At 47.8% G+C, this 23,892-nt stretch overlaps 1 protein-coding gene across 1 annotated transcript in view; it reads left to right on the top strand.

The window, feature by feature from the left end:
* The first annotated feature begins 201 nt into the window (after positions 1-201).
* Positions 202-23,892, top strand: part of NAT8L (N-acetyltransferase 8 like) — a 33,133-nt gene continuing 9,442 nt past the window's right edge. The window contains 3 exon segments of the mRNA XM_039551149.1: positions 202-611; positions 614-763; positions 1,997-2,161. Of these exon segments, the coding sequence (XP_039407083.1) occupies positions 431-611; positions 614-763; positions 1,997-2,161 (496 nt within the window). The 5' untranslated portion in view covers positions 202-430.

Genomic DNA, 23,892 nt, shown 5'->3' with positions numbered 1-23,892 from the left:
ATTAATAACCCCCCCTCCGCGTGCACCGATGCATGCGGGCAGGGATGCACGGCCCCCGACCCTCCGCGCAGCCCCGCGCCGTAGTAATTTGCAAGGGCGGTGCAGGGATTGGGGGGGGGGGGGCAAGGGGGGGTGTCCCGCCCCCCGATCACATGGCGACCCCGCGCAGCCAATGCGGGGGGCTCTAGGACCCCGGGACCCGCGGCCCCCCCCGCCCTATAAATGCCTCTCCAAAATGCAGCGGGGCTCCTTCCTCCCGTCCCGCCCGGCCGCTCTGCTCTGCGTCCCGCTGCCCGCGGGTCTCCGTGCCGGCTCCGCGCCTTCCCCTCCCTTTTTCCTTTTTTTTTTTTTTTTCATTTTAATTTTTTGTTAATTTTCTGACACCCCCCCCCCTGTTTTTCTCCTCGCCCCCTCCCCGCGGCCGGTTTGCATGCATTGTCTGTCTCCCAAGATGGTTTGTGAGACCAAGATTGTGGCGGAAGATCATGAATCAATCCCGGGATCCAAAAAAGACACGATCATTGTTTCCTCCTCCCAGATGTGGCCCTCTTTGGCGGGTTCCCCTCCCTCACCCCACCTCCCCTCACCCCACCAAAAGAAGACCCCAGGCGCGACAATGTCTATATCCGCGAATTCCACCCCTCTGAACAGGAGGTGGTGCGCCGCATCTTTTACGAGGGGATCATGGAGCGGATCCCCAACACGGCGTTCAGGGGGCTGAAGCAGCAGCCCCTCACTCAGCTGCTCTACGGGCTGCTGGCGGGTGAGTATCCGCTCCCTTTTGGGGATGGGGGCGCCGGGTTTAGTCGCCGCTGTGGGTCTGCACAAAATGGTCGGAGCGGCGGGAGGCGCCGGGGGCCCGCGGGCGCGGTGCGGCCGGGGGAGCGCCGCAGCATCGTGCGGGGCGGCCGCGGAGCCGCAGCGCTGCGGCGGGGCAGGCGGGCTGGGAGGGGAGCCTTGCGCCGCCGGGGGATGCATGACCCTGCGCGGGTGTTAAGGGCGGGAGCCGCGAAGGGGAGGTCGCCGCGGGGTGAGGGTAGAGTCGTCCTTCTGGTTGTTGCAGGGCTTGGGGGTGCGCGGAGGGGAGCGGAGCGCACCGCGCAGTGGCCGCCCCCGCGCAGCCCGGCGAGGGGGGCACGGCGTGCCGGCGTTGCCTGGAGACAGCCGGGGCCGCCACTGAGCGCCCCCCATTTCTCCCCCGGCGTGGGGAGGGGGCACCCCTGCAGCAGCACCGAGCGGCGGGGTCACCTCCCCTCCCTGAGTTAAATGCCCAAAAATAGCCCTTGCAAGGTGTCCCCTCCCCGTGCCGGTAATTAATAATGCGCGCCTCCCGCCCCGAGAGGGCTTTGGGGTGGTCCCGTGCCCTCGGTGGCTGCAGGCGGGTCGCACCCCATGTCCCGGACACCGGGGAGGACGGGACCCCGCGCTGGAGGGGGGCCCCCGGCAGGCGTTGGGGAGCAGGGGGACCCAGCCGGTGGCTCTGGGCCGTGCCGGAGAGAGCCGCTGGCTCAGGGGCACCGGCAGAAGCCCCCAGGATGGGAGCGGGCAGGGTGGCTGCCCTGGGAGTCGGTGCTGATGGAAATAGCACTGCCGCAGTGGCGAACACATGGCTGCGGAGCGGTGCCCGCAGCGCGGCTCCTCCGCCCGGCCGCGTTCCGGCCTCACCGGGGACAGCGAAGGGGGCCTGGGGTGTACGGGGCCCTCGGGGTCCCCACGGCCCCGCTCCGGAGGGGCTCGGTGGGCCCTGCTGTGGCGTGGCGGCATCCTCCCCGCCGGCTCCTTCAGGACCTAATAAACTTCTCCGGGTTATCTCGTCGCGATACGCCATCCCTTAACACGATAATCTCGAGAGCGTGAACTGTGTGTGTACTGCAAATGTATATTTTGATTGTGCTTGTTTTGTTGATTTATTTTTATAATGACTTTGTATTCCAAAATCAACACTAAATTCTCTTTTCTGACAGGTGTCGTTTATTTCTCTTCCTTATCTCCATAGTAATGTGCTTTGTTGTGACCAAGTCCGTCCTGCTGACCTGCTGTTTGCCCATCTTTCTGATGGGCATGAGGTACTACTTCAGTAGAAAAGTTATCCTGCACTATCTCGATTGTGCGCTGCACACGGACATGTCCGATATTGAGCAATATTACATGAAACCGCCAGGTGAGTACGAATTCCCTGAGGGAGCCTTCCTTCCTTCCCCCAGCCTGCTGGGGAACATGGCTGCTCCCTGCTGCTGGCGCCTTTTCCTCCTGTCAGCAGCACTGAGCAAGCTCAAAAGTCGCCAGAATGCAGCTCTTTAGCCACACCAGGCACAAAGCCATCTCTGGGTTTGGTTTGGTTTGAAGGTTTTTTTGCTGGTTTTGGGGTTTTTTGGGTTGTTTTTAATTACTCCCCCTCCCCCAAGTGCCTAGTCATCCCAGGCAGCCTCTGTCCACCTCTCGAGCACAGCACTGCTGGGTCCCACAGCCACCCGGAGGACTGGGGTGTGGGTGCTTGGGGACACTGAGGCTGGAGGATGTGGGTTATTTGCTGCAGCCTGGGTCCACCCCAGCCCTTACATCTCGAGCTCGGTCTTTCTTTGCTCCGTGCATTTGGTATTAGTTCTGACAGCAGGAGAAGATTGAATGACCTTTTAGCCCAAATGCTCAGAGGAGCCCGTTTTAGCTGTTGAGCCCATTTTCCCATGTCATTCAAGAACATTCCCTAATGCAGGTGTTTTGGAAGAGGCACAGATCAGGTATGTAAAGGGCTGCTGCCGCATAAGCTTGTCCTAATATGGGTTCATCCATTTGTTACATATATGAATATAATTTAAAATACAATATCTAATGATAATGTTATCTTGTTAAACTGTAAAAGACAGCTTATGTCATCAAAAAAAAGTCTCTTTAGAACCTGTCAGGTGCTATTTCTCTTTTTGTAGGCATGCATCCATATTGAGGACAAGAGTAGGGGGATGCCTGGGCAGTCGTTTGGGGTTTGCTTTTGGTGGTCGCAGAGTGCTAGTGAGCTGGAAGAGCAGGGCAATGCCAGCATCCCACCTTAGTTCCATCTTCTTGGGCTACCTGCTCTCTTCTTGGGTACCTCCTGTGTTGTTTTTCCATGTGACCATGTTTTTGCTGTATCATTTGCTGTATCATTCCTGTTTCCCAGGTGTGACAAACTTTTCCCTGGGCACTTCTAAAGAACTGCTAGGAACTACCCTAGCCACAAACCTTCCCTCACTTCTAACATTCAGTGTCACATTTTGCTAAAATGTTGCTCCTCTTATGAAGCATTAACTAGCTTAATTTAGATTTCCTTTCCCATCATAGTGCGTATCTTTGTGTGTTTCATCTACAGGGCTTGTTTTTGTAAAAATTAAGTGATGTGTGACTTGTATATAAAAAGCTCAATCTTCATTAAAGGTGGTGTGACAGAAATAAAAGGATTCATAGTGAAAAATTTCTGCACCTCTGCAGTGAGGTCCAGCAAGGTATTATGCTGGAGAAAATAGCAGAAGATTCCAGTAGAATAAGAACATGTAATATGGAGTTAATAGGTGTTTGAGCTGCTTCGCTTGTTAATCCTGAGGACTTGTGTGGTCACAATTTAGAGCAGGGATCACAATGCTTGTATTTATAACACTAGCAGACACAAAAAATAAAGGAAAGGGACTCAAAGTAATGCCCTCAATTTGTTTAGGGTCAGTAATGTAATCTGGTTCAGCTGTGTTGCCAACATGTCTTTGAAATGTTAACATTGCTTTTATTTGGTACCTGAAAGGGCTAATTGCAAATTTAGAGCAAGTGTGTGGGCTTTAATTTTTGACAGAATTTAATCATGTAATTAGGCTTCTGCCATGCCATAAAAAGCAGATTTATGGGATTGTTGTTTCTTGTTAAAGGTTCTTGATGATAGTGGTGTTAGCAAGTTGGCTGGAGTCATAATAGCGTAAAGAGACCAAAGAGGCTTTGGGGTCTGGGTAAGGAGAAGGGTGTCTGCGTGTTGGGACCGGCGCCATCCGTGTGCAATGAATCCATGTGGTGGTATTTGGTGTAGCTGTGCACAAGGCATGAATCCAGTGGTTTGCTTCTGTTTCCTCCAAAAGTGGAGTTGGTGGATTTTTTCCTACAGGACAGCAGTATAAATACAGTCATCCTAGAAAATCCTGGAGTCTTGTGCGCCTTGAAGGCTGGCTGGCCGGAAGGCATCCGGAGGAAGGCAGTGATGTGCCACACTGGCATTGCCTGTCCCACCCAAAGGACAGAACAATGGCAGTAAAACAAATTCAAGCCCCAAGTTTGTCTTTTATTTGCCTAGTTTACAAATTAGCACCCAGGCAGAAATGATTGCAGTGGGAATGAGAAGGGCTCGTTGTATTGCAGATGAGATATTTGTGAGAGCTTTCTCAGTGAGATGTTAAGAACTGGTCTCAGCAAGAGAAATGGGCTGTGGGGATGGGGTCTCAGAAAGGCTGGAGATGGCGAGAGCTTGGCTAGGCAAGTTAAACCCAACCTGATACAACCGCAGCTTGGCCTGGGAGTATGACCAGGAAACTTCCTGCTCCTTCTTCAGAGAATCAATATTTTCCTCCTTGAATATTTTTTTTGCAACATAGGAAAAAGAGGAAGGGAGCATTTTGGTGGTGGGGTTATGAATTCCTGTTTCTCAGGGTGATGAATGCAAAGGTAGAACTGAGACACGGTCGTAAGGTCTGGGATAAAGATGTTGGTTGCAGATTTGCTGATGTTTTTTCCCCTTGGAATCCAAGCTACCCAAGCACAAGAACCTGTTGTTTGCAGCCGGCTCTCCATGGTGCCTGGGGCTGGAGTACTATTGTAGAGAGCATCTGCAGCAAATAGCCTCCGGTTAGGCAGGCATCTACAGTGAGGGGATATTTTAACTATTAAAATTGATCATTCTTCGTGGTATTGTGAAAACATCCAAAAAACATGTGGGTCAGTTTTATAACCAAGCCAAAAGGACCCATTTTGCAATGGGATACCATAAGCACCGAGGTTAATGATTAGTGGTGAACAATTCCATGAGTTACACCATATTACGGTTTTTCTCGTGCAGTTTTTTTGAACCTCTCGCCTCCAAGTTAGTTATTGTTTGAATTTTCCTCTGCTGGGTTTGGTACAAACTGAAAAATATGTGCTGACAGTGATTTTGCAGAAGTACACTAGCCAAAATTTAAATCTTTGTTTTCTCTTGCCCTCCTACATTTATGCCAAGGGTCTGGCAGAACGTTTGGGCCACTGCTTAACTTGGAGCTTGTACACAGCGGTGTGACTTGAAATTGCTTTCAATGTGAAAGGAATTGTTTTTGTTGAGTCTGTGCTGGAGTCTTAAAACAGAAGGTTGAATGGTTCAAACACCTTCCTGAGCTCTTTATAAACTTGCATTTTTCATTTTAAAATAGCACTTACTGGAATTTACTTTGGTTTTTTTTTTCCTTCTTCAAAGGCTATGAAAAAAGACTACTGGGGTGGTGAAAAAGAAAGGAATTGGATAATGGGCTTAATTGTCAACCAGAGTAACAGGCTCTAGTAAACAAAAAAAAGCCCAACCAAAACCAACCAAAAAAAAAAAAAATTAATTTTAAATAGAGCCCTGCCTCTTGCATTTATCCACACAAAAAAGATGAGCACAGCTGGAGCTTCTTTTATGGTCTGATGATTTTGATGACTAATCAATTTTACAGTGTCCCAGTTGGTTGTGTTATATGTCTTTTTGCAGTGATTGGTGTGTTAGAGAGATGCTTGTGAGGCTGAGGTCTCTGCTGGAGAGCTTACGGAAACCAAGACTCCTTGTGTCCGATGCAAAACTGCTGCTCCCCGAAGCGAGTGGAGCTGGGGCTTTGGCTGATGAATTTCTATGTCTTTCTGTGGTTGTTTAAAGAGTTACCTCCTGCTGCTGGCTGTCCTGGTAGGGTTTGCTGAGGGGTGTGCGTATCTGTCCTGCCGGTGCAAAGACCTGGTGGTGGCAGCAGCTGGCCTTTGTCAGGAGTTTGGGGACTGGTGACAAGCTTGGTGGCTGCATCACAGTGCCCAGTGCTGCTGGGGAAGATGGACAGACAGCAGAGATAGGCAGCCTGCAGAGCTGAGGCCGCAGGACCTGGTGGGGTGTCGAGGGCATCTGCTTGGCGTGATGCAGCAGCTGAAGCTGGAGTGCTGCTGCAGGAGGTGTTGGGTCACACTCGCCATGCCGCGCTGAGGGCTGGGGCAGCTTTCGGCAGTGGCTGCACAGCTCCGGCTCCCACTCTGTGGGCGGACGGGTGCCTCTGCTTGCCTCATGCTGGGAAGGGGACAGGTGCTTTGCTCTCCTGTGCCCATCCAGGAGTGAGCAGAGCCTCCCTGTCCTGCTGCCCACTGTCCCCTGTACATGAGGGTGCGCATGAAGAGCCTGCGCAGATATCGCAACCTCCCTGCGGGACAGGGCCCTAAGGAAGACGGACTGTGGGGGGATGGCTCATTAGGGTCCAATTTCTGCTGCTCTTGGGTGGCACATTCCTCAGCCGAGCTCAAAGGAGGGATGTCCTGCCCTTCTTGGCAGAGGTTCTGGGATCATGTCCTTGTGCCAGAAGGACATCAACTGAGGTGGGTCCAGAGTTGGGTTGTGAGGATGTGAGACCCTGTTTGCTGCCTCTACCTTTTGAGGTGTCTCGTGCCTGCAGTGAGTTGTCTCATGCCTGCAGTGAGGTGTTTGGGTAACAAGCAAGTATTTGTGTCTTGCATCAGGCCTGTTGGCAGTGGGTTTGATCGCTCTGGCATGATGTTTGAAAGGTGAACATCTGGTATGGATCATGTGGCTCCTGCTACCTCAGCTCCATAAGTGCTGAGCCTTGGGGAGCCTCTGAGGTGAGCACCAGTGACTTTTGGGGTGCAGGGAAAATACAGGGTCTACCTTGGGAGGAGATCCTCAGCCCTGGAGCTGTGGTTTCTCTGCCATGCCTAAACCCTTCCAAAGACACAGGGAGAGGACGTGGGGGGGTATTTCTCCCCACTGAGCCCCCAGGCAGAGGGGCGGCCACAGAGCCCAGTTCTTCCACATTCTGGATAATGCTCAAGCTGCTAGATAAGCAGGAGTGAAGCTGCCAAATGATAACATTGTTTGGAAAGAATAGAGCAGCTCTTGCTTTGCAAAGAAAGGGCTTAGTTACCTGATGCAGGAGAGGGCTCAGGGCTGCTGCTTCCCAGTGGAGGAATGTGTTTTTGGACAGCCCTGTGACACTCCTGGTGCCCAAGAGGCAGCTGGAATCTGAAGCATCCATACCTTCAGCATTTCTTGCTGGCTTTTGCAGTGCCCTGACCTCATGTATCTGCCAAACCCCTGAGCTGTCTGTCCTGTATTGGGATTTTCATGCTTGCCTTTCCCACACTGCTGTGTAGAGTGGTGAGGAGTTGTGTGGGGCTGGGAAACCCATGGGAGAGGCTGTGTATTTATCTCCACCTGGGTGTTTCCCAGCTCTGCTTCCTATCACTGCTGGGAACTGAATTTAGGTCTCCTCAGGCAGAGGAGGGTCTGTCCTGTGAGTATATCATTGCTGGCATGTCTCTGCAATTCCATGAGTGTGCTTCCAGGGATGCAACCTCCATAGCAGAGAGATCCTGCAAGATTAGGATTACAGGCTTGTCATATGCTTTATAGTGGGAAATATTTTGTCAGAAAGTATTTCCAAAGCTGACCTCCTACAAGTGGGACAGTCAGGGATTCTTCAGCTCAGCAATTCCTACTGTTGCTTTTGGGTTTCTACAGTTTAGCAGCATGGAACTGCCTGGTTTGGCATCTCTCATCTCCAATGCAGAGAGCACCTCTTGTTTCTGAGTGTTAGGGATGTGCTTTGTCCAGCATTATGAATGGGCTGAAATATTTTGGTTTCATTTGAATAATCTAAAATGTCTTTAGAGGTGGGTTGCCTCCCAAAACCCACCTCATCTGACACGGGCACTCCATCACTCGTGGCTGCCTCATTTCACTGTGCTGGAGCTTTGGCTTCTCCATCTGGAGACAGCCCCATCCTGCAGGTGTGGAGCAAGGCAAAGCTCTGCTGGCACCAGCTCCTACCCCCACCCCGTATTCCCAGAGCTGACCAAGGGCTCTCCTGGTCCCAGCAGCAAGCGCGATGCAGAAGCCCCAGCCCAATGCTGCAGCCCTGCTGATAAGAGCTTGGGTAGATCGGGAGGTGACACAGCTTGGGTCCCTTGCAGTGCTGAGCCACGTGGGCTAGCTCTGCTCAACCCTCTGGAGGGCCCGTAGAGTCTTTCTAGCCCACAAAATCTTTATTTTTTCTGCCCTCTTGGAGGGGCTCAGGCAGTACGGAGTAGAGGTGTAATGCTGTCAGCCAAGGGCCAGTGTAGGAAAACTGGAATTGCCTGATGAGTGGAGTAGTCTGTGGATTCAGGGCTGTGTCATCCACAGCCAGTGGAATAAACATGTTTGTGGGCAAGCTGCTGCAGCCTGCCCCCCTTCCTATTTATTTATCACAGGAGCAGGAACATATGCAACAAACCCATTACTCAATGTGTGTATCCATAAGATAGAAATAGCTCTCCCTTTAGATCCACGAGTTTGGCATAGTCCCATGTCAGAATTAGATGAAAATAGATTTTATAGTAAATTTTGCAGAGTAACATGACCTTTTTTCCCCCCCCCCCATGTGTTCAAGAATTCTCTCTAAAAGTAGTCAGTCCCTTGTGAACATGACCATCAGTTAATGCAGCGATATTGGAGTTGTAGCCATGACTGGATGGATATGATGCTACTGAACCTAAGCTCAACCTGCAGGTGTTTAAAATCCTCAGTACATGCCAGTGCTGGTCATTAATCTTCAGTTCAAGAGGTAACCAGTTGTGTAAATTGAACAGCAGTAGTTTTTTAGGCACAGTTAACTTCTCAAGACCAGCAAACAAGCCACAATGGGACTTAGGAACATGAAGGAGGCAGGGATGTCAGGTGTTCTGGGGTTTTTTCTAGCTTTGAGGTAATTTCTTTAACGTTTTCTTCAATGTTAGATGTTTTCTGGCATGGTTGTATGCAATTTCTCAGGACTGTCTTAGTGAATAAACAAAGAAGGATTCTGACTCCAGAATTTTAGTTGCAAGTTTAAATGCAAATTTATTACTCTTATAAAGGGTTTTAGGCAGCTCTTCTTCTTTCTCTTGCTTTCTTAGGGATGGCCAAGATTTAAAACCATTGCCCAAATGTCTGTTTCAGGTTAAGATTTCGTAATAGCCTAAATTCAGGCTTTGTGTTAGATATCTGACTAGTGGCAGGAGTTTTAAAGGTACAAAGCTTTGAGCCCCTCTTGACACTGAATTTTGGATGTAGGAATGTGAACTGAAAATTCTTACTCTCCCATTGTTATATTTATTTATTACATTCAGCCTCTTAGGATTACCCTAAGAGTCTGTGGTCATGTTGTTTCCTCTCAGTGCACCACCAGTGGTCTTAATACTTTAGAAATTGCCATTGGGGATTGCTCTCTACTGGAAGACCTCTAAATATATTGAAAAAAAACTGGTTTTGTGTAAAAGTCTAAATGCATGGCCTGATTTTTCAAGAAGGCAAACCATTCAAAATCTCCCCAAATTTCAGAGTGGATTTCTGAAATTCCTTCTGTAGACTTAGATCTTGATTCAGGCAGGTTATATTTGATTCCTCAGGACGGGAATGACTTTTGGGGTGGCCGTGAGCCCCTTGGGGACTCCGGGAGCTCACAGCATTGTTTGCTGGTGTATTGCAGAGCACATGGTTTTATTTTGGTAATGCAGTGCTGGGGACCTCTTGCAAATAATCACATGCTTGATGCTACTCCCTTCCAGACTACTGCAAAAAGAGAGAGCTAGAGAGTTTTGCTGGTATCTGGCTCTGTGATGAGCTGAGGGATGTATGAGCCTTTGTTGTTACTTTCTGCATCAGCAAAACAGGGAGCTTCAAAGTATATTTTTAGATTTTCTTTTTCCCTTTTATTTTTTTTCCCATTCTGTAGAAAGCTAAGGCATTGTTTTGTTATCCTGACAGGTGGCTAATGAAAGGAGTCAAAGAAAATCCAAAGATAGCAGCATGTCTTACCTAGTTTCTATTGACAAATTTATTCCTTGTAACCAAATAATAGGATTTGGGGGTTTGTGGGTTTTTTGGGTTTTGTTTTTTTTGTTGGGTTTTTCTGTTTCTTTTTTTGGTTTTGTGTTTCGGTAAGGGGGCCACAGGGAATTGCCAAGAAGCCTCATGTCCTTTATTAAGGATGCATCAAAAATTAGTTCATAGTGGTCTGGTCAGAGCCAGGTTCAAGCTGTGGTATCTGTTACAGATGGCTTTGAGCCATTCTTTTAAGTCATCTATTGACCCATTGGGCCCCAGCAATCAATTAACAATTTATGACAGCATATACAATATCATTTGTTATCTTCTATAACTTTGAAGAGTGTTTCTTACAAAAAGCAAAAATTATATTTCTTACAGGATAATCCTAAAAGGTAGACCTGTGATTCGCAGGGCTTAGTGCCAAGCTGGGCTTCTGCTTTATGGGATTCTGTGAGTGAAAGGAGACATTTCAAAATTGGTAATGGGAAGCATGTATTACAGTTGTATTTTTAAGTGGCTACATGAGATATTGTTATTTTAAATGGGATTTGCAACAGTGTAAACGCTAATGGAATAATACAATGCATTAGTCCCACCACAGTGTGTCCTGCTTGAAATTGTAACTTGCAAGTAATATTTGTCACTTAAAATTCATGTGTTGTTTCTAGGACTTATCCAAGCGGCAAAACTGAAATCCAGAGATTTTGTGAGAAAATGATTTTTCAGTTCAGGAACTGGAAAGTAAAAGGGAGGATAATGTTGGTCCAAACTAAACTAATTTACTACTCCCTCTCTGTTTTTTCAGTATGACAAAGCATGGATCTGTGTTTAGTGGGGGATGTAATGCTTTTTTCAGCCCAAAATGGAATGGCTGGCTCTGTTGCAGCTTTCCTTAAGAAGCACAGGTCAGACCCAAGTGTATACTTAAAAATACTGATCGTGATAGAGGCAAGATATGGTTAAGTGTTTGTTACCCCTCAGGCAGGTCCCTCTTTGTGTGGCACTGTTAAATCTATACTGCATCAGTGCTGGGATTTCCTGCATCCCAGGCCCTCTTTGAATTACATATTTAGGTATTTTATACATGGTAGTAGTTGAAGTGGTGTTGAGGGGGTCCATCTCTGAAGCCCTGGCTGCTGGGGCATCCACCCCCTGTGATCCTTGGAGGACTGAGCTGTGTGCCAGTGTCCCGGCCAGCGATGCTGGGGGCTGAACTCTGTGCAGGATTAGTGCCAGCCTGGCTTTCCTTTGCCTTTCATTTTCTACCTTTGGTGAATTCAGGACAAATGTGTGAATTGTTTTGCATTGACAAAAACTGCATTTTTAGGTAAGATGCTTCCCTAGATTGACTCTCGATCACCAGGCATTGTTATACAAGCTGTTCCCACTCTCTCTTGCCAGCGTGCTCGAATCCTGACTTGGAAACCGGCATCAGCAGTGCAAGTTTGTTTGCTTTTTACAGTTGCAGCTCTTGGGCTCTGTGCTAGTGCTGCTAATTGAAATGAGGGGTGCTGGGCCAGCTGTCTGGTCATGAGTAGCTCCTCAGTGCACCTTGCATTCAACACTCACTTCAACAGCTATCAGATAACCAACAGTGATTCTCTGAGTTATTTTTTTTTTCCTTTTTTTCCCCCCCTCTTTCATCCCCTAGCACAGCAGTTCTGTATCCCACATTTCCAGTCTTGGGTCAAACTGCAATACTTGCATTCCTTTGAATTCTGCTCAGCTATCTTGTCCATCCCTGTGTTGAATTCTCCAGTGATTTTTGGTCTGGTCTAGTTCTTGCTTCACTCATCACTTCTGGCATTTCCCATGGGGGGCGGTCCCATACCCAGGATTCCTCTGTATCTCTGATTTTCCCCTTCCTTCCATCAAACTTTTCAGCTTATGTGCCTTTACCTAATTTCATTGTATATGTACTTCCTTCTTTTTAGTTTGTTGTTCAGATATTTTGCCTGGTGAGTGCAAGTACTTTTTTTTTTTTTTTTTTTTTTGGTAGAAGACTCAGAGTAACAAAGATGAGAAAATAAATAGAAGTCAGCAGCAGTGGGATATTGTGTCTGCTAAGCTGAAAACAGTGCATCAGTGCACAAACCCACGTGTCAATGGTGGAGGGAGAACATTTTACCTAAAGGCAAATGAACTGCCAGCAACAACATTTCTTACATCTTTAGAGCACCTGACCCACATCACTTCCAGATGTATCCATTGATCTTTTCCCCTATGACTTTTCTTACAAACCTAATTCTTCCCATTTTAACAGGATGTATAAAATTGCTATTGCAGTCAAAGTGCACAAGAAAAAAAAAACCCAAACCCAACCACTTAATTTGCTGAGACCAGGGCTTTTTGTTCTTTTTTTGGAGGTGCCAAATCTGTTCATCCTCCCTGGATCTAGATAACAGCATCAGAAACACTGTGTAACACTTCTAGTGGGAATCCAGGGAAGACCTAAATCTGTACTCTTCCTATTTAAAATAATGTTAAATAGTAGAACTGCAAAGAGAAGCTTTTGAAAACAGCCTGGTTTGGAGCACCTGCCATTTCTAAGTGCTAATTCAGATGATGGTTAGTGAGAGGCAGTGCAATAGAAGCACGGCAGATACCTGGCTGCTGAACAGCAGTGCATCCTGGTAAAGTCCTCCTTGGTGGAACTACATCGTTAGTGGTGCGATTTGTTGAAAAAGAGAGAAAGCAAGTGGGGAAGAAGTTATTGTACAATAGGGATGCTAATGAGTGATTTTTTTTTTTTTTTTTTTTTTTTTAAATCCAAGTTGTCTAAAAGGGGTATTTGTAAAACACCTTTTCAAGCTTTTGCTGCTTGTAAAGTCAATTAGATTCACTTAATGGCTATGAAAATCTTTGTCTGGTGGGGTTTCAGGAGCTGTCAGTGTTCAGGGGATAACATCAAGCTGTGCCTCTCGGACAGTGATTTTTGTTTCGGAATAAGCCATCATCGGGTTTTACGGGGCTTTTTTTGAGCCATCAGTAGTCTGAAAAACATCGAAGCATCTGCAAGGATTCTTGAGAAGTGGGAATATTTTTCGTGGATAACTCAAATAGCTAAAGAGGATTTCAGTGAAATTCTAAAAAAATATTCACAAAACCCCCCACGTTCACTGAGACTGAACTCTTGGGACAGTTTGGCTTAAAGATTCAGTGGAGCATTTGCTTTAACTTAATCATGGGCTTAAATCCCTTGTCTCTTGCTGGGAGTTTAGCCTATACTTAGGGGCAGTATAGGTCCAAGCGCTCTTTGGATAGTTACAGGAGACCTGTGACATAAATGGTGGTAAACCTTGGGTTTGCTGTATATGCTATCAGCTGCCTGCAAGATGAATTTATGATGTTTTAGGGAATACTGGTGCATTGGAAAAAGGAGTTGTAGCTGTGAACCTGCTCTTGGTCATTCTGGCATGTCTTAGCATCAGATACAGGGGGTTTAGTGTTGTCTTTGTATTTGGGAAAATCCAACAGATCCTCAAAATACTGCAGTTCTACCCAGTTTTGTGTGGATTTGCATCTCTTCTGGCTCTGGTTGCTGTAGTGCTGTTCGTATTTGTAAGTCGATCCTGTTTCCACAGGTCCTTTGTGAATGAGCGTGCCTCAGTCTGAGGGTGCACGGCGTGAAGGTGTCTGCTTTCACTAGCCCTGAGCAGCCTGCCCTTCATTTGCCACGTGTCTTCCTGATGGAATGAAACATGGCCTGTTACCTACTCACTCCAATAATTTATTTCACAGACGTGTTTCAAATTTCCAGCTCCTGTGACTGGTGTTGAGGCTGAGGCTCAAAGGAGCCCTGTTCACGTGATGTGGGGTGTAAGGTGGTGATGGATGCTATCACAGGAGATCTGGATTAGGCTTTGGTAGGGACTTGTTGGCCTGATTGTTCTGGCGTGGTAGTCTGAACGTGTGGCAAAGTTTGGGGTTTTTTTCTTTTTTAGTTTGAGAGATGTAGAGATTTACACATGTAATTTTCATCTTCTGTTAATGCATCATCCACAGCAGGTCCATTGTTTGTGCCCAGCCTGACAGATGTTCATGTATTTATGGATGTGGAATTTTCTTGCACTGCCACGTTAAATAAATGTGCTTGTTTCAGTCTGGACTAGTGGGGTTCAGTAGAATTATACCCAAGGCACATTGGCTTTGATGTGCTGGGAGGGGGTTGTAGAAACGTGTTGGCTTTAACAAGAGCGGACATCCAGATGTGTGCTTTTTCTGCACCACGGCAGGGCTCTGGCTTCACATGGGGCATTGCCACTGGTTTGCTCAGAGTTAAAGGCTGAAGCAAGTGTGGTGATGGAGACTCCAGCTGCTTTGGAGGCCTTGCTGGGGTCTGCACCCTTCTCTATTGAAAGACATTCCTTCCTATGGCAGGGGATTGGAGATAGATGATCCTCAGAGTCCCTCCCAACCCAAATCATTGTAGGATTCTATAACTCCTGGCAGAAGGGGGTGTTCTGAAGCAGTGTTTGTCCTCTTTGCTTTGTAGGGCTTCAGCAGAGTGGGTGTGGGGCAGCCCTTTACCTTGGCATGCACAGGTGGGACACACTGGAGCAACCTTACCCCAGGGCTTGCTTTTGCTGAGTTAGGGATAAATATAGCAGCTCCCAGGGATTACATATTCACAGTAAATCTGGAGAAGCCCTGAAGAGGGCTGCAGGCAAGAAAGGTGTTCATTACAGTGGAAGCTGAGGTGGGATGGCCATGAGGAGGTGGAACCTGCAGGATGGTAGGTTGCCTTCACAGGCTTCTCCTGCTGGAAAAAGGCCTGTGCTTATATCTTCAAGGAGAGAGCACTCATTGCAGTAGTGTCCCTGGCAGTCCTGGCTGTCCCAGTTGCCTCAGAAGGGCTGAGGACCCTCAGACACCACGTCAGGAGGGCTCAGCATCTTCCAAAACCAAGCTTTACAAACACAGGGGGATGAGAAAGCAGGGGTATGCTGTCTGCTGGTTCTGCCTGGTCATGGAAGTCACCACCCACCTGGTTGAAGGTTGGGTTGGAGATGAGGGAAGGTGCAGATACCAGGAGGTGCCTGCAGCTATCAATAGGTCAGATTCAGCCTCAGGTGGGGAACACCTGAGGGTGTGGTGGGGAAAGGGCCTCCTTTCCTGCTCTTCCTGAGTGGGATAGGCTGGTTGGTGTGTTGTAGGGAGAGAGTCTTTGCTCTAAGAAGTCCTCCACTGTTAGAAGTGTGATGGTGTTTAAAGCACATCAAGAATACTCAGATTTGCTTCCAGAGAGGTTTGATAGTTATTTATTCATTTATTTATATGGGTCAGGAGTTGGATTTGCCTCAAACTGTAGCATTAGTCGTGTTGCTGCCTCTAGCCTTGGATGTCAGAAGTACGTCAGACCCTGTTCCAAGGGAAGGGCCTTGTTTCTTGGCATGCTGCAGATGGAAACTGCTTTTTTTCTTCCCTTTCCATGAAAGGATGAGCATCTCTGCAGAGACAACATGCTGCCTTGATGGGAACAGGGCAGAAAGCCTGAGGCTGGTTCTCCCAAGCCTGATTCTCCTTACCAACTTGATTATCTTTCCCAGTTTCCCTGTTATTTAGTCATGGCCTCCTTCCCCAGAGGTTAGGGGAATAGGTTTGACGAGGTGCTTGGGGGTCAGACAGGGTTGGTCCAGTGAGAAATACTCAAATGAGTACCCTCGGTGAGTGGCTGGGGAAGACAGAGGTAGTGAGCCACCCTCACTCCTCTCCTCTTGAGCTCTTCCCAATCCACTGTAATGGCTTTTGGGGGCTTGTCTTGATGTAGCAGCTGGTGATAGGGTGGGTTTGTCCCAGCTGGTAAGTGGTGTCCTTATTGGATGCCTGTGCTCTGGGAAGGTTGTGTGTGCAACACCATTTCAAGATGTTGTGCTAGAAACAGGAAATATTTATTGCTTGCAATAGGCTTATGGAGATCAAGCCATGTAGCCCCTGACTTCAGCCTGTAGTTTGTATGAAATCTGTGCCCTGATTTCCTGACATCTTCCTCAGTATTGAGTAATGGTTTCAGAGAAAATATAACTCCTTGTGACTGCCGTTTCACTCCTATGGATTATGAAAAGTTAGAGGTCAGGGAGGTTTGATTGATTGTGTTAGCTACAAGGTAGGATTCTTGTGAAAGCACTGCCATGTGCAGAAGGAAAGGCTTTGAGTGCAGCAGAGCCATATTTATTGTTGGTGTGAGGAAAGTACCCAGGTAGCTCCTCTGTGCTGTGCAGGGCTTGTGAAGTGCAAGTCGCTGACTGTCAGTTCCCAGTTTGTCCCAGGAAGGAAAGCGGAGGAGCTGCCCTGGGATCTGAGACTTTTCTGGTCGGTGTTCCTGCATCACAAATATTGCCTTGTCACTGTCGCTCCTTGGCTGCTGTGGTAGAAAAGTCCTCATTTAGAGACTCATGAGAGTGGCAAGAATGTGCTAAGGGAGTTAAAACCATGCTCAGAAGCACTGAAACATGCTGTGCATCATGTTTTGGTTGAATATATGCACCCCTTACATGACTTGGTTTATTGTTTGGTTTTTTCCTGTCACTTTTTAAATATGCAAATGTTCTTAGTTGCTCCCTTTTCTACCTTTTAGGGGAGGCACCTCTTAGCCTCCTTTTTGACTCTGATTTAAAGATCTTAGAGGCACAGATGAGTTATTCTGTCCTGATGCATGATTATGCCATATCTAAAGTTTGGACTTGTATCTTGGGTGCAATTCATCTTACCTACCTTGTTCCTGACTGAAAGGAGTAGTTTGCAGTGAGCTCTGTAGGCTTTAGATGTGGTCTTTTGCAGAAGGGCTCTCCTGAAGAGTGACTCATCTCAAAGGTTGTTGACCTCAGAGCAGCATAAAATTGCTTGGTAGTCTTTGTAGAGCTCAGAATTGCATTTATTATTTAACCTTAAGTAAATGAACCTTTGTTTCTCCCTTTGCTGTGAAGCATTTGGTGCAATACCTGTGTAGATACAGGCACTTCTTTTGAATAAAGGGCGCCTTGGCTAAATTTAGACAGAAAAGTAGTGATGGATGGTGAAAATCAGATTGATTCTGTCCGTTTTCCTGTTTGATTTATGGCTTGGCCAACTGCTAAGCTAAAGAAAGCTGTTCAGTGGTTACTGCTCAGTCCCTTTTTACAGTAAAGCATATAAAGTAAAAGTCAGCCACCAAGTAATGAATTCTAGGACATCCAATAATTGTAGATTTTCCAGTTTGTTCAATGTTTGGAAGTGAAAATTGCTGCAAGGCAAATTCAGTACCTTTTGAAAGCAATAAAGCCATGAAGTGAAAGATTGATGTAGAAGATGGAGACCAAGCCTTAACAATGTCCTTTCAAGGAGCTGGCTTAAAACACAACCAGCAGCACATTTGATCTTGTAAACTAATTTCACTAACAAGGAGCTAATTGTCACATCAGTCTTTTGGAGCTGGCATGACCCAGGCTAGCAAAGCTGGCAGAAGAGCTTGATTTCTTTTTTCTTTAAAACTTCTAACTAAAAACCAGTCTGAATTCTAGAAGGTAGGCTTACTTAAGGCCTGACTCTGCAGTTGATTGGCTTAGTGCATATTTTACATGCATAAGGAGCATCTACCCTTAAAGTAGTTTAAGTACTTTCTTCTGGTTTTGTCCATTTGTGCACACCAGTCCGTTCTGCTGAGCCAGCTCCGTTGCACCAGGACTCATCATCCAGTCAGCCCTGAGGACAATGCCAGGCCAAAATCGCATATCCTGGTCTTTATCCACTCCTTTAAGCTGTTTAATTCTTTGCTTATCGATAACAATTGCTCACATGCCAAAACCACAGACACTGCCTGGTTTCTCAATATGTGCTTTCTCCTGATGACCCAGCAGCAGGTAGACCCTGGTTGCTACATCCCTGGTTTTGTCTCTCCTTTCTCTGTGTCATGTCCTTCTTTTCACCAGCAGAGAGAAGAGTGATGGGCCAGGCTAAATCTGTCCCAGATAACCAGGCTACTTCTAATCCCCCACAACTGCTTCAGCAGCTTTTTCTTGAACGGTTGTTATACATTGTCTTTATTACAGTCTTTGCTTTTCAAGGTGCAGCATGGCCAGCAAAAAGAGCCTGACAGAAGATTTTAAAGTCCTGCTGTTACACTTCTTAATATAGCACCCTCTGAAATGTGCTGGAAGGGCTGTCTTTATCCCATCTGCAGCATTGCCTCGATTTCTAGCTGTCTCATCAAAAGCCTGTTCCTACACTGTGCCGAGCACTTCCTGGGGCTTTGCTGAGCACCCCCTCGGGTGCTGTCACATGTGGTGACACTCTGGGCCCCACGGGACTTAAGCCTGTTTGTAAAATCAACCAGTGAAGTGCTGACATGGGGCTCGTCCACTAACAGCTTGCATTGATCCAGGCGTCCAGTCTGGGTCCTTGCAAAGCTTTGCCAGGAGTAAGGTGCATGGGCAGGAACTGTCATAGAGGTGTTTCAGAAGAACGGGGTGAGGTTTAAAGCAAAGGTTTTAAGATGATTAGAAATGCCTGCTGGGTTATGGCATTAGAAATGCCCAGCAGTGACAGCAGGAGGTGCTGTTTAGGACCAAACCTGGCCACTTCCTGAAGTCCCTTTACTGCAGGATGTGTTTTTCCTTTTTCCTGTCAAAATATTAGAGTGAAAGTAAACTGTAGCTAGCCATCAACATCTTAGGGGTTTTCTGGGGGCTTTGGCACCCCAAAGTGGAATACCTGTGTTGAAGTAGCTGGGTGCTTTTGAGGCTGGACCAGCTCCATCAGAAAGCATGGAGCAGACACTGACGAAAGTTTTCGTACTGTTACTCTAAATTGCAGCCCCACCACCCTTTCCACCCCCAGGTGCAGGGAAAGCTGCAGTGGGACCATCACCTGTGCAGCACGTGCTGCTGCTCCAGGTTTATCAGCACTGGCATGTTACAGTGTACACTGCTCTGAATGCAAATACAGTTTGGGGTTTGCACTGGTGCTTAGGACAGCTGTTGCCTGCTGTCCAAAAACCCTTCACCCTGTCTCTCATTTCATGCTCAGGTTTATCAGTTCAGAGGCCACCTCTGAACTCCTGTCTCCTGGGGCAGTTTGAGATCCACTGCTGTGGTGTGGATTGTGGTCACAGCATTTCTTGCTACCAGGAGCAAGTGTCCATGGAACTGCACTGTGGCTGTGTTGCAGACTGAATGCTGGATGTCACTGGCATCCCACTGGTTCCCTGCTGCTTGCAATTCCAGAGGCTTTGCCTGAGCTTTGGGGTTGTTGCAAGTACCTTCAGCCCTTGGTAACAACACAGGTGAAAGGTGGCAAGTATGGAAAAGAAGGTGGATGGAGTAGTAGATGAATTGGTTGCTCAGAACCAAATCATCCATCTCTTTTCATGCTGTGTGGGTGATCTCATTGCTTGCTGCCCAGATGCTCCATGAATCAAGGGATGTCACCCACCCTTGGCATATAGATGCACTGCCCTGTGCTCTTCCAGCAGGGAATTATTTATAACAGGGCAATGTGTCCTGCAGTGGTAGATTGTGTGGAGTTATTGATGGGGAGGAAGGCGTCCCACAGCATTTCTCATTTCATGCATGAATAATTCCTTCGTCCCGACACGTTTTTGCTCCCCCACGCCTGGACCTTGTCTGGTGCACAGGGATGCTCATGGATGTCAGGAGTGTCAGTGTCAGGATCTCTCGCATCTCACTCAGTTTCTGTAGCCATAAACCACACTAAAATGCCATTGTTTTGTAGGAGCCCTCCAGGAATGCCTTTTAACTGAAGTCAAGTGTAGAGTTACTAGCAGAACTTGTGGGAGCTGTCATGCAGCCTTGCTTGAAACCAAGGGAAACTAGAAAAGTGGAAAGGAGAGAAACTCAACACAGGGGAAAGATGGAGGTAAGGAGGGATAATAGGATAATGGCATGCCTCATAAACACAGACAAAAATCCCTCCCCATCCTGGCTAGCTGGGCAGTTGCAGTCAGTGACAGGGACAGCTGCTGCCTGTCCTTGGTTAGTCCCTCCACCCAGGCTGCCTGTGTCTGGCTGGGTGGCAGTCGATGTGCCACGTCTGTGCCCTAACCTCCTCCCGCAGGCAGCATTCACATCACGGCAGACAAGCTGTCCCCAGAAGAGCCTCCTTCCTCCCTTGATGCTGATGTAACTCGGCTGCTCTGCCCCGTGTTTCACTGAGGATGGAGGGGAAGGAGGAGGGAGAGTTGCCTCAAGTGCTGGGTAGTTCCTCTTCTCCTTCTTCAAAACTCAGACAGCATAAAAGGGCAGGAATTTAAATGGCATCAGTAATACACAGCCAGCTGTGGGCTGGGGACTCTGTCCACTTGCTGCCATGTGCAGCCTGTCTCTCTTAAAGTGATGTATATAAATAATGCTGGCAGGAGGAGAGCCCAGACACTGAATTTGGGGCTTTTTAACAGGTTATTGGTGAATAGGTAAAAGTGGCTCTGCACTGGGTCCTGATTCCTTCTGTACTGTCCTGCTCAGACCACCCCTGCTTGGCACAAGGAGCTGCTGTTCTAGCCAAAATCACGCCAAAAGATGGCACAGGAGATTGAACAAGTGGCTGCAAGGGCAAATACTTGAAGCTCTGTCATGTGACAGTGTGTTGCTCCTCCTCTGTGGCTGTGTTTCTGTGTGGTGGTGTCACACCAGGCTGTGCTGCAGTCAGGGGGTCGCAGGGAGGGGTCAGGGGGCATTTGGATCTCTGGGATTAGCAAGCCTGTCACTTTTGGCAAGTCTTTATGTAGGTATATTAAGAGCAAGGAACACAGGCAATTGCAGACCCTGTCCTATGCATAGAAATTATTTTGAGCTTTTTGGTGTTTGGATTTTTTTCTTTCTTTTTGCCCCTTCATAGCTGCCTGGGGAAAAATGTAGGCAAGGGATGTTTGCCCTGCACAGGATGCTTTCCTGGCTCTGCTGTAAGGATGCATATGAGCTGGTGCTGTCCTGGTGGGTTCCCAGCAGTGGTGATGGAAATTGCTGAGTGTCTCTGCCAGTCCCCTCATCTGGGTGATGCCCCAGGGACATCACCTGTGACAGCTTTGAGCCAGTAGCAGAATTGCTCACATTTGTGTTTCTGTGACATGTCAAAGCAGAATTGAAAGTCACAGTCTCTGCTTGAAGGGATATTGCCTTGAGAAGTTGCATGTCTGGCTAGAAATTATGTTCCACACATAAGCCTCTAAGAATTAATGAGAGGTCGGCTGTGTACATAGCAGTGCCACCCCTGAAGATAAAGAGGGAAGACTAGTGTGCTTCTGGGCAAGATTTCTGTCCTTGCCCTGTGCTGAGCTTCCAAGGAAAACTCCTTGCCACAGGGATGCATCCATGCAAAATTGGCACCAACAGCTGGTGGCCATAGGAGCTGTTCTGTCCTCTCTCCAGCCCTAAGAAAAACAGGGATAAATTTTACCTGTCTCAACCCTCACCCCACAGTGTGTGGGTGCTGGCACTAGGGAGGACCCAGGTGTGAGTTCAGGAAGTTTTGGGGGCAGCAAAGCTTTGCCTGCTCTTGTGGGAATACTAGAATTTTCTAGGAAACAATGTATTTGAAAAGTACATGGAAGATTGAGCTTTGCTTTTTCAGAGAACACAATTCTGGGGCTTGGGGTAGTGGTCCCTGCATGCTGAGGGCTTAGGAAAGCTGTTGGAACCCACAACAGTCAGTCATGTGGGACTCATGCTGGTGAGGAAGGCTGATGTCTCTGTCCCCCCTCCCTCCTAGCAGTACTCTGCTATTGCTTTTGGCTCCAGTCTTTCCACCCATCCACCCACCGGCCTTTTATTCATCAAAAGGTGTAGAAGAATTTGCAGCAAAAATAAATGAATTTATTTTCACCCACCATCCATCCTCGTCGGCTGCGTGGGGGAGAGCTGCGCAGCTCATGACAGTGGAGGAGGGTGGGAGAGGAGGCTTGCAGGCACAGCCAGAGGATTGCATGGCATGTCCTCCTCAGCAGGAGTGGAGGATATGTGGCCAGTGTGGTGCCACCGCTGCGAGGACATCCTCGGGATGTGGCGCCAGCAGTGGTGTGTGGAGTCTGAGGGCAGCCCTGTGCTGTGGGGGTGGGTGGATGGATTAGAAGAATGCCCTCTTTGGTCTTCAAAAGCTGGGAATCATCCTTAAATTTAGAGCAGAAAGACAGTGCAATCTTGTGCGCTTTCAGGCCCTGAGGAACCATGTCTGACCTTGCTGTGAAGCATGAGCAAGCCAAAATCATGTTCCTTGGCACTCAATGGTTCACAGCCATTTTGTGCCTTTTTCATAGGTGTGTGCATCACAAGGTGGCTTGTTGCTCTTTTTATGGAATGGTTTGGCTTAGAAGAGACCTTTAAAGGCCATCTTGTTCCAACCCCTCTGCCATGGGCAGGGACACCTTCCACCAGACCAGGCTGCTCAAAGCCCCATCCAACCTGACCTTGAACACCTCCAGGGGTGGAGCAGCCACAGCTTCTCTGGGCAGCCTGTGCCAGTGCCTCACCACCCTCATGGTAAAAAAAATTCTTCAAAATTATATCTTTTGACTTGAGTTCCTGATGTCAAGATTGTGTGGTGAAGCTGAGGGAGTGGAGAGAGCTGAGGAAGGTGGTAGTGGGTTTTCCATGGCTGCTTCTCCTCACTTTTGCTTTTGGCAGCCTGGAAGGAGGCAGGGGAGAGTGCTCGGTGTTTGGCGGGAAACAGCTGGTGCCTCTGCCAAGTGCCTCCAGTGCTTCAGAGTGGTGTTCACAGGGCAGCTGTGGTTAAATGCAAGATGTCCATGAAGAACCGATCCTGGAGTGAGATGGAAGAGCTTTGGATGACCACAGTGATGGGTTGACAGAAGATGGAGGCAAGTGAGGGTGAAGGCAAAGACAGAGATGCTGCCACAAGATGAGTATCTGGAAGGGCAGGGAGAGTTGTAGCTGTCAGGGTCTGTGTTTATCTTTACAGCAGTGATTATTTTCAGATAGCATGTGAGAGAGTAAAACGTCAGCTCTTGCTAATAATAGCACTGCAAACAAGGCTGTTGCTCATTACTGACAGCTGAGATGAAGTTAGTTTTGTTTCATCCTAGGTACAAAAAAGTGCAAAAACAAGCCGTGCTCTGAGTTGATATCCTCAGTCCAGAAAAGGTGAGGAGGAGACCCCCTCCCAGCCCTGGGGTGTGGCAATGGTTTTTCCAGGGTGCTTCCACACTGCTGCTGGAAGAGTGGATATGGTGAGGAGCTGCAGCTGGCTGGCATTCCAACCCAAACTATCCTAATCATAGGATAGTTTGCATTGGAAAGGACCTTTAGAGGTCATCTAGTTGAGTCTAGGTAAAAAGCAATCTGAGGGGAGGACCTTCAGCATTCTTGCTCTGAAACTGGAGGGTTTTCCCAGAGGAGGAGGGGAAGTCTCATCCCAAGGTCAGCAGCTTGTGATGTGATCCCAAGACAGCTTTCAGTAGCAAATCCCCATCTGAATGGGATGCAGCTGCCCGAGGAGGGATTTGACAACCCCATGGGGGAAAACTGTTCCAGGGCTTGTAGCCACCTTTGGGAATTTGAGGTGTCTTTAGTAGGCTGAAGGATCTGGCTGCTGGTGATCCTTGGAGCAGACACAGACATGAGGAGGACAGCAGGGAAGAAGTCTTGGGGATTGATGGCACTGGTGTAAACGAGATCTGAATACAACTCGCATTGTTTGAGCAGATGTGTCCTGTCTGTGGCTAATTATAAGTGTTGTGTGCACAACACACACTGGGAAATGTGCCAGATACTATTTCTTTTCACGTTGAATTCAAAATCATTATAATTAAGCTTTAAAATTGTAAGTAAAATCTAACAAGGAGTGCAGGTTTGGTGTCATGCTGCTTGCAACCG

This window comes from Corvus cornix, chromosome 4 (genome assembly GCF_000738735.6).
Source record: "Corvus cornix cornix isolate S_Up_H32 chromosome 4, ASM73873v5, whole genome shotgun sequence".
In the NCBI taxonomy this organism is placed as follows: domain Eukaryota; kingdom Metazoa; phylum Chordata; class Aves; order Passeriformes; family Corvidae; genus Corvus; species Corvus cornix.
Note: the sequence above shows the minus strand (reverse complement) of the source record. Positions and strands in the feature narration are given on the sequence as shown.